The 10,000-nt window shown below is 40.6% G+C and overlaps 1 protein-coding gene across 5 annotated transcripts in view; it reads right to left on the reverse strand.

Moving 5' to 3' along the window:
- Window positions 1-1,433: 1,433 nt before the first annotated feature.
- The window catches only part of LOC123514772 (solute carrier family 49 member 4 homolog), a 26,704-nt gene continuing 18,137 nt past the window's right edge, over window positions 1,434-10,000 (reverse strand). For all 5 annotated transcript variants that reach the window (XM_045272920.1, XM_045272921.1, XM_045272919.1 and 2 more), the window contains 10 exons: window positions 8,652-8,818; window positions 7,485-7,669; window positions 6,093-6,337; window positions 5,526-5,638; window positions 4,935-5,063; window positions 4,248-4,377; window positions 3,620-3,728; window positions 3,331-3,517; window positions 2,291-2,473; window positions 1,434-1,651 (listed from right to left, as the gene is read on the reverse strand). In XM_045272920.1, coding sequence (XP_045128855.1) covers window positions 1,518-1,651; window positions 2,291-2,473; window positions 3,331-3,517; window positions 3,620-3,728; window positions 4,248-4,377; window positions 4,935-5,063; window positions 5,526-5,638; window positions 6,093-6,337; window positions 7,485-7,669; window positions 8,652-8,706 — 1,470 coding nt within the window. In that variant the 5' untranslated portion in view covers window positions 8,707-8,818 and the 3' untranslated portion in view covers window positions 1,434-1,517. The remainder of the gene's footprint in view (window positions 1,652-2,290; window positions 2,474-3,330; window positions 3,518-3,619; window positions 3,729-4,247; window positions 4,378-4,934; window positions 5,064-5,525; window positions 5,639-6,092; window positions 6,338-7,484; window positions 7,670-8,651; window positions 8,819-10,000) is intronic.

The following is a 10,000-nucleotide window of genomic DNA, read 5'->3' on the forward strand; positions in this document are numbered from 1 at the left end:
GTGGTGCACGAGTGAAATAGCCAGTGATGTGTAAGAATGAGGGTTTTGAGTAGTGTGATAAAGCATGGCTGTGAGAAAGGCTTTAGGTGTTTTGTGTCAAGCAGTAATCGACAAAACACACACACACACACACACACACACACACACACACACAATATTGACAGGAATGTATAATACTGAGGGGAGCAAGCTGGCACTGAGAAAACTGGTATTACAAAATGAGTGACTGGCGCACCTAGAGCAAGACTGTCACATGCTGGCTGGTGACGACGTAACGATGCTTTCTCTGGTTTTGGCAACATAATACTTTGATCTCTCGTCCAGGCAGTATCCAATAATTTAGTATATAACCACTACGGGAAATAAAAAAGAACCCCAAAAATTAGAATGTATGTATGTGAAATTTCGTTTGTGGCTATTGATGTTTGGAAAGAAAGTAATAATCAGTTTTAGGGATTGAAATGGAAACTGAAACATATAGCTTTCTTGTCACAGGGGACCAAATAAATCAACTGCATGTTTCTTTTCATGTAAGAGAAGAGGACTGGCCAAGGACAACAAAAATATAAAGAAAAAAAGGCCCACTCAGCTGCCAGTCTCCTTAAAGAGTAGAGCAATGTAATATAAAGGAGATAAGAGATAGATAGATAGATAGATAGAGAGAGAGAGAGAGAGAGAGAGAGAGAGAGAGAGAGAGAGAGAGAGAGAGAGAGAGAGAGAGAGAGAGAGAGAGGAGGCATATTAAAGAGGATGCTATAGAAAAACAACCCCATCTTGTATTAGTGAGTACCATATTCCTAAAAACCAATAAATAAATGAATGGATAAAAAATATAACCATTGACTCGCACAGCTGTTCTAACTACGCAAGTAAAGATGACTCGGCTGCCTCGCTTCATCAGAGCCGCGTAGAGGGAGCCACCGGATAATGTTCCCTTAATGCTTCACTGCACTGCAAATACTCCATGTGACTCAAATGTAGAGAGAGAGAGAGAGAGACAGACAGACAGACAGACAGACAGACAGACAGACAGACAGACAGACAGACAGACAGACAGACAGACAGACAGACAGAAAGACAGATAGAAGGACAGACAGAAAGACAGACAGACAGACACACAGAGACAGATACATACAGACAGACAGACAGAAAAACAGAGACAAAGAAAGACAGAGAGAGAGAGAGAGAGAGAGAGAGAGAGAGAGAGAGAGAGAGAGAGAGAAAGAGAAACAGAGAGAGAGAGAGAGAGAGAGAGAGAGAGAGAGAGAGAGAGAGAGAGAGAGAGAGAGAGAGACCTACACTCTTCATTCTCAGCTAGATATCATAGTTAACAAAATACAACAATAAATTTCTGAGACACCAAAACACACCAATATTGTTTCCCTTCTCTTAAAAGTGAAGAGCTTTGGGTGAGTCTTACACATACCTTGGGAAATGTAGCAGACTTTTATTGCTTACATAGGAGTCTGGAATTTTGTGAGATGTGAAAGACTTAAAAAGACATAAACACGTGTATTTCATTTATAATATGGAGAGTCTACTCGTATTTGGTTGTCGATGAGCGCCCTGGTGTTGTTAAACTTGAGGAGCAGCATAGGAATGATGCCAATACCAGATGTGAAGATCATGGTGGAGGGGATCCATAGATAGCCTGGAACAACACACACCTTCATTACTTCATCACAATGGTAGCTCTTTTTTATGCAAGAGAGGAGGACTGGCCAAGGGCAGCAAAAATATAAAGAAAAAAAAGCCCACTCAGTCACCAGTCTCCCTTCAGAGCTGATAGTTAGCCAAAGGACAGGGACAAATGTCTTGAAACTTTCCTTTTGAATGAAGTCAAGTCATAGGAGGTTGGAAATACAGAAGCAGGCAGGGAGTTCCAGAGTTTACCAGAGAAGGGTATGAAAGACTGAGGGTACAGGTTGACTCTTGCGTTAGAGAGTTGGACAGAATAAGAGTGAGAGGAAAAATTAAGCCTTGTGCAGGAAGGCCACAGGAGGGGAGGCATACAGCAAAATCAGAAGAACAGTTAGCATGAAAGTAGCGGTAAAAGATAGCTAGAGATGCGGTGAGAAAGAGACTAAGAACAGCAGTTAATCCTCCCCTTTCCGTCACACTTCTCATATTCTCCTACGAATTAAAACACGAGGTGGTTTATATCAATAGGATTCATATCAATTAGCAGGATATCTATCAATGCCTTGCCTTCTAGATAAGTGTTAAATCCATTCACTCATTCATGTCAGTGTATTTCCTGATCCATAAGGTGGTGTACTGTGATGCGTACCGGCGTTGGGAATACTGTAGGCGGTGAGGAAGAGAGTACTGACGAGGCAATCCGCAGCAGTCATCACTCCCATCACCAGGATGTCAGAGATCGGGAAGGCGATGTCCACTGCCACCTCGAAGAACAGAGGCATGGCAGCGTAATTGCAAGCACAGATGCCAACAGTAGAGACATACACTTGCCCTGGCGGTTCAAGTGGCATTGTTAGCTCTCAGTGTGTAAATACCTCGATTCTTGGGTTTTCAAAAGATAAGCTATGTATATTAACCCCTTCAGTACTGGGACGCTTTTTCATATTTATTCCAATTAGTATTTGGTGATTTTATACAGCTTCAAAAATTTATATGGGTGATTAAAATAGTGAAGACTGTAGCCATTAATCTTCTGACCTCCATAGACCGTTTCTAATGTAAATCAAATCGTTTAATCATACCCAAACTTGTAGTAAATAGACGTTCCAGTACATAGGAGGTTAAAATGAATTCGAATCGTCAAAAGTGTGATTACAGGGACTTGAAGGGTAGGAAGGGCTGCATTTAACGATTCATCTGTATAAACTTGATGTCACGTGGATTGAAGTTTATAAGCACTTAGAATCTGTACTGTCTATGCAGATGTCTATGCTATTGTCCCATGTGTTATAACCATGATATTGGTATAATGGTAGTATTTCATTTCCAGAAAGGATCATTGTATCTTTTAATGTAACTCTGTCATGTCAATAGAGTCGAAATTTTGTCACCAAATATCTTTTAACAATAAGGAAGACTTGAATTTGAGTACAGTACTCACCTTAACCTCTGTTTGAAAGACATGAATATGGCTGATGACTGATATCCACTGTACTGTGTGTGTGTGTGTGTGTGTGTGTGTGTGTGTGTGTGTGTGTGTGTGTGTGTGTGTGTGTGTGTGTGTGTGTGTGTGTGTGTGTGTGTGTGTGTGTGTCGTGTGCCTTCTGGTCTGGCCTGTACATCCACTGTACACAAACTTTCATTGGGTTTTCTCACAAGTATTCAGAAGTAGGAATGTTCAGCACTCACACTCAGTGACTTCCACGACACCATAGGAGATAAGCAGGAACCAGTAACAGAAGGCCGTGGTGCCAAGCATGAGGGTGACGATGAGGGTCTTGATGTGGCCCTGCAGCAGGTCATTGATGCGCCCTGCAGCCACTGGCGACAAGCTGGACACCAACACCGCAGTGACTCCCATCCACATTGCCTTACCCTGTGAGGGAGGGAAGTACGAGTAAATTGTGGACATGACTGATGCATCGCCTGACGAGCATTGATGTCTGTGAGTGACCATTAACCTGATGAGAAGAGTTACCTGATGAAATCCAAGAGGCAGGACTGAGAAGTTGAGCACAGTGATCCAGGCCACTGGTGGACCCACGAATGTTCCATATATGGCCACTATAAGAAGGAGCTTTTTGTTCCTGTATTAAAGACCAAAATTTTCCTCAGATTAATTGCTGAGAATCAAAATAACAGCAGCACTACTCCTGTTCACATTGGAACACTAAAAATAAATGTAGTTCTGTTTTGCTTTTTTTTTTTTTTAAAGCACTCATTTCTGACAGTATTAAAAAAGTTCATAATGATAAATGATCTTAGTAGTTTGTCTTTGTACATATGAGAATTTATTATGAAATATGCAAATACTATATGATAACTCTCACGAAATACAATCTGAGTGGTTTTTTTTTTTTTTTTTATCTCTCTCTGCTCTGACACCTCTTACTCAGCCACTTATCACCATCATCTGACTCTACTAAGTAACTGACTTAACAGTTACAACACACCACCCAAGAACAGTAACTTGATTACTTATCACCCTATAAATCTAATCTTTTTAAAGATCCCTAAATGATTCAGCAGTTAACAATAATGTTCTTTGTTGTTGTGTTCCTAGTGGCTCAAGACGTAATTTGTGCAGTTTTTGGGAGAGTCCTCACCTGATGACAGATGCAAGACCTGGGATGAATTCAACCCTCTCCGTTGTGGAGGATAAGGAAGGAGGCTTTGGTGGTTTAGAGGGGTAATAAACCAGGAGAGCCAAGAGTAACACTGCCGACATGATCGCTCCTGAGGATAAAGACAACTTATTTGGCTTATCATCAACAATCATTATGCATAACACTGGTTATACTCTCCTTCAATTCCACGTGAAGCTCCATTACCACAAAGCTTCCAAGTCTTGACATGTACTGGATTCCTATAGCCTGTCCGTTTTGATTATCTCAGAGCAAACCGTGTGTTCGGTTGGCAGCCCTGCGTCTCAGTGGGGCTGAGCGAGAGCAGAGGTAAGGCAAGGCTGCCAACCGAACACACGGTTTGCTCTGAGATAATCAAAACGGACAGACTATACATTTGATTCATAGTATCATTGGTGAGTGAAGTGAATTGCCAGCCATACCTACTCCTTTGAGGATGTTCCCTGGAAAACACCATCAGACTACACTTGTAATAATGGTGGAATGCATATAGGGAAAAATGACACCCAAAGTCATTAGATCTACGTATTTGGAGACAAGTGTTAGTCCATATGCGTGTATAAAGCAATTCAGTGTTCAACCAGAGAATGGATCAACAGGAGACGTTTTTCTTGAAGACTCATTAAGTAATTCAGGTCGATGATTTACCTGCATAGACAAGGTTCATCACATCGTCCTGAATGTCTTCCTTGGTGACTCCAGGGCCGGGGAGGCGAATAAACGTTGGCTCCAGGAAACTGCCGAGTGAGCCCAGCTGACTGATACCAAGGATTATTGCTGCAGAAGAGGGTATACAAAATTAATCCTCAACATTACTGTCCGCCATTCATACACCTTTCTTGGCTTACACAATCAAGAATTTCAAGTTCGAGTTAAAGCATCAGAAGATTAGTGAGGTCACAATTTCCATGTGTAAATTCGCAACTGCAACTATTTCTCGCTACTGACTGACTACTTTATTGTTTTATCTATTTATCTTTTGTATTTATTAAAGTGAGGTGAAACGGAGCGGAAAGGTTACTTCAAGAATAGCTGGTAGGAAGAGAAGGGTGATAAGTAGTAAGAGAAAGATTTTGTGGGCTTTCGGATCTTAACATTCTGTATCGTGCAGCTAATGTGGTAATGCCCATTTTGGCCAGAAATAAATCATTAGTAATTGTCAAGAAAATCATAGGCTGGTTGTTTTCATAACAGACCATTGTGCGTCACACTTTTAGAAATGAGTGAAGCGTAACCTACCAGTTGCTGTCGTTCTTTCGTTTTGAGGGAACCAGTCGTTGGCGATGACCATTGGAGTGGTGAGGGCAAGAGCGCTGGCGCCGCCAACCAGTATTGCACAGATGTGGCACAAACTGCAACACAAGTGTCTCGATACATTTTGTTCAGACAAAGGCACCAACAACAATCGGTTCAGCTTAATACAGATTTAAAGTCATTTACCTGAAAAGCTTGGAAACAAAATCATGACGGATAAATGTATCTTTATAATTTCTATTTTCTAAAAATGTGGAATATATAAATCCGCCTCTGCTTGGGATAGAGTTACTTGAAAAACTCACTGAAAATATAAATATCCTTCAGATCATCAGTAGAAATGCATTGCTGAATAAGATGATTCATACTGGTACTGTCAAGTTACACAATAAACTTGTCTCACGTGCTATCACAAACACTTAGCTAGATCTTGGCATGAAAGTTTCTCCCTTCCCTTCCTTTCCGGCCATTCACTCCATCAATATCAAGTGTACTTCACAACGCCCTGCTCAGGACCACGATACCAATGAAATACCAGGAGAGGAAGCCTACATGGTGAAGGTGGGGGTCTGCTTGGTGAGGCAGCGGAGGCCGGTGCCAATGGCCATGAAAGCGGCGCTGGTGACCACACCGGCGCGTAGACCGTACCGCTGCATTCCCCAGCACAGCGGCGCCACACACAGCACGTACATGATTGTGCCCCAGTTGACCATGAGGGCCACGGTGGAAGGACCCCAGCCCGGGAAGGCGGCATTCATGCTTTCACTGATGGGCCCCCACGTGCTCCACTGTAGCGTCTGGGGAAAATGCCACAGTATACTCTTATACGCCACAAAAAAGCAATGTACTCGTATAATTATGCACGTAGCACATACACATTGAAGGCTCCACACCTCTTCAGTAGAAAAAACAGGCGTGAAGTGGCGTGGACATGTGGTCAGAGTGGAAGAGGATGTCTCTTTGAAGCTGGAGGGAAAAAGAACCAGACGAAGGCGAATAATTAGTCGGGGAGATGGAACAGAGAGACAGGAGACAGCTGAGCCAAGAGGAGGAGGATACACTAGAATAGACATTATTGGAACATGCAGAAATGTCCGACCCCACCAAGAATTAACGCCAAGATGATGATAATGATGGTGATAATGATGATGATGACGATGATGATGATGGCTGCCTATTCATTTCTCAAGATATTAGTAGTCTCTTAGGACATATATATACTGGCGTGGTCAGGTGTCTTATCTCTGATCATGGTTTGGCAAGATGTGCAAGATTAATTCAGTCCTCTAAAATTTATACTTTGAGAGTCAAGAGCTTTTATAATTTATCTGTGTGGAACATCTTTAGATCTGTGGCTGGCATGACTCATTCTGCCAGGGGTGTGTAGCTTTGGCCCGAGATGGAGGCGGGGCGCGTACTGATCACGTTGCTATTGTGTTAAGCGATAAGATAGTGACCTTTCTGGCGTGTCATTCCTTGCCTTTGAAGATAGAGGATTATATCAATATCTCGTGGTGCTTAATGTTTTTTTTTTTTTTTTTTTTTTTTTTTGAGGTTTGATAATCCGATAACATCATGAGCGAACCAAATAACACTGTGTTCTATGCCCTTCAGAATTATTGGTCTCCTTTACTAACCAGCGCAGTAACTGGTTTTTTTTTTTTTTTTTTTAATACCATTTGAATTTTTTTCATTGGAACTTAAAGGGGATACTTTTTGTGGTACCTCCTATTTCAAAACCCACCCGCTAGTAAACCGCTGCCCCGAGTGAGGAAGCTCAACCTACACTCGGACCATGGACAGGATTCGAACCCATGCGCTTGGAGACCCCTCGGACCGCAAAGCAAGCATGGTTCCACTGCACCACGGCAGTGATAAGCAATTGAAATTGTGATTGATAAGCAATGAAATAGGTACATGGAGTGAAATACTTGGTTAACTCACGTGAATCCAGCACAGAAATGCAGCAAGGAAAAGTATCCAGAATCTTGACTTGTAAGTTTTGGTCACTACATTTTGGCGTTCATATCCCGTCACACTGGTCTCCGTATACTTGTAGTTGCGATGGGGGGCTTTCCCTCTCTCAAAGTCCCACTCCTCATCAAGATCTTCGTGAAGCAGTCCAATTTCTGTTGAAAGGTAACATTTAGTACAAACAGCAACACAAATTACGACCCTACTCTCAAATACTCCGTCCCACATCTTTACAACTTTTAAAAACACTGGTTGAAGTCAGACGGCTTTTTAAGAACGTTTTTATGGTTTCAGGGACACACTAACAAAATATTTACATTACTAACAGTAAAAAACACTCTTGATAATCGTGGTACAAATTCCTGTAGTCTTTAAAAATAATCGTGGTGAGAGACAAGTGTATCTGAAGCTGTAAGTACATGCTAAACAATGCCAATGACTGACACCGCTGATAAGAAGAGCGAGAGGTAAAAAGGATAAAGGATTTTGTTGACATTGGCAGAGACTTCACGTGGCTGTCTGTCGGCTGTGGCTTTTTCACCAACATTGTTTTCACGGAACTAAATAAGAATACAAGAACTTGAGAAAGTAAGAAAAGCTATAAGAATTCTCAAGGCTTACACGTGGCAGTCAGTCCCTCCATGACACCTGTGTGTTTTCACCCATCAGACTCATCCATAAAGCTATCTCTTCTTTTAAATCCCTCTAATGACTCAACACCAAATATCAATCAACTGCAAGAAATGGGAATGTTACCTAATGTTCACCAGTCAGTCATTAACAAATCCTTTGTTTACTCTCAAGACAAAACTTGTAGTATCTGGATGTAGTTTCAGTGAACACTCCCTCAATTGCCACTCCTATAGTTATGAAAACACCTTTAAGAATCCCACCGAACTTCAGTGAAAGAACTTTTATACAGTACTTACATAGAAAGTTATCATAATTACAAATAGTTTATTAAAACACTGTAATTACTCTGCTTTAACAACTTGATTACTGACCATTGAGTCCATTTCATTGATTCATCACTATATTTGAGAACTCTATCCTTTCTGTTGCTTCCAGTGTAACTTTATTGCGCTTAAAGCCACGATACTTCGTCTGAAGGTAGAACAAGGAGCCTCCCTCACTCACCCTCCTCCCTGTTGTCGTCAGCAGTGGCGTAGGAGTTATCGCGGTCCAGGATCATTATGGATTGGAATGTTGAGTCAAGCCACGGACCAACATATACAGTAAAAGTCACAGAGATGTAAAAGTTGCTGCTGCCTCACACTTGTCTTATAATAAGCCTTGGTAGTTATCTGTAAAGAAAAAATATATTCCTCTAAGTTTAAGCCAGATCTTCAGATTAGTATACATCTTTTTAAACCTTTCAGTACCATGACGCGTTTCCATATCAATTCTGCTTATTATTTGATACAGCTCCAAAAACTCATGTTGGGGATTAAATTAGTGAAGACTCTGGCCATTAATCTTCTGACCTCCTTAGACCGTTCCTAATGTCAATAAAATGGTCTAATTGTACACAATTCACAAGGTAAAAAGGTGTCCTAGTATTGAAGAGGTTAATGTATGTGTGAAGATGGGAGTCATTTAATTGCAGAAACATTATTATCAAAACTAACGCAGGAATGCTCCAGTACTTTACCTCCACATATCCCTATTCGGCTCGATATTCTACGTGGCCAAACCTTTTCCGTAGAGCATTAAATTTCAGCCCGTTAATTCGCGTCAGGAAATGCAAGGTCAGAGTGCAAGGGGCAAGTAGCGGAGGAGAGCCTGACACTGTGATTCCAGCAGTCACCGTGTACTGTTACCATCAGTTATGGACAGACAATTGATTCAGTGGTGTGGTTGGCCGTGCTTGTTGCCTCGCTAGTGTCACTAAGCATGTTCAGAGTTTGCGGGTCAAACTCGCACATCCTTATCGAAATTATCAAGGCTTTTTATCTATCATTTTTGCTACATTTTTTTTTTTGTCTATTTTCATTCATTCATTCATTCTTTTCAAGATGAGTGTAATTCAGACAATACAGAAAAAATAAAGTTTACTTGGTATGAATAGTGAATTTACTAATGTTATCATTGTTATTATTATTATTATTATTATTATTATTATTATTATTATTATTATTATTATCATTATTATTACTATCATTATTATTATTATTAATATTATCATTATTATTATTATTATTATTATTATTATTATTATTATTATTATTATTATTATTATCAGTAGTAGTAGTAGTAGTAGTAGTAGTAGTAGTAGTAGTAGTAGTAGTAATAGAAGCAGTAGTAGTAGTAGTAGTAGTAGTAATAGTAGTAGTAGTAGTAGTAGTAGTAGTAGTAGTAGTAGTAGTAGTAGTAGTAGTAGTGGTGGTGGTAGTAGTAGTAGTAGTAGCAAAGTTCAAAATTCACTAACTTATGATCTTTAGCAAATGTTTTAATTCAGAGCGTGAGTAAGAACGGTAATGTCCTAA

Source organism: Portunus trituberculatus, chromosome 38 (genome assembly GCF_017591435.1).
Source record: "Portunus trituberculatus isolate SZX2019 chromosome 38, ASM1759143v1, whole genome shotgun sequence".
Classification (NCBI taxonomy): domain Eukaryota; kingdom Metazoa; phylum Arthropoda; class Malacostraca; order Decapoda; family Portunidae; genus Portunus; species Portunus trituberculatus.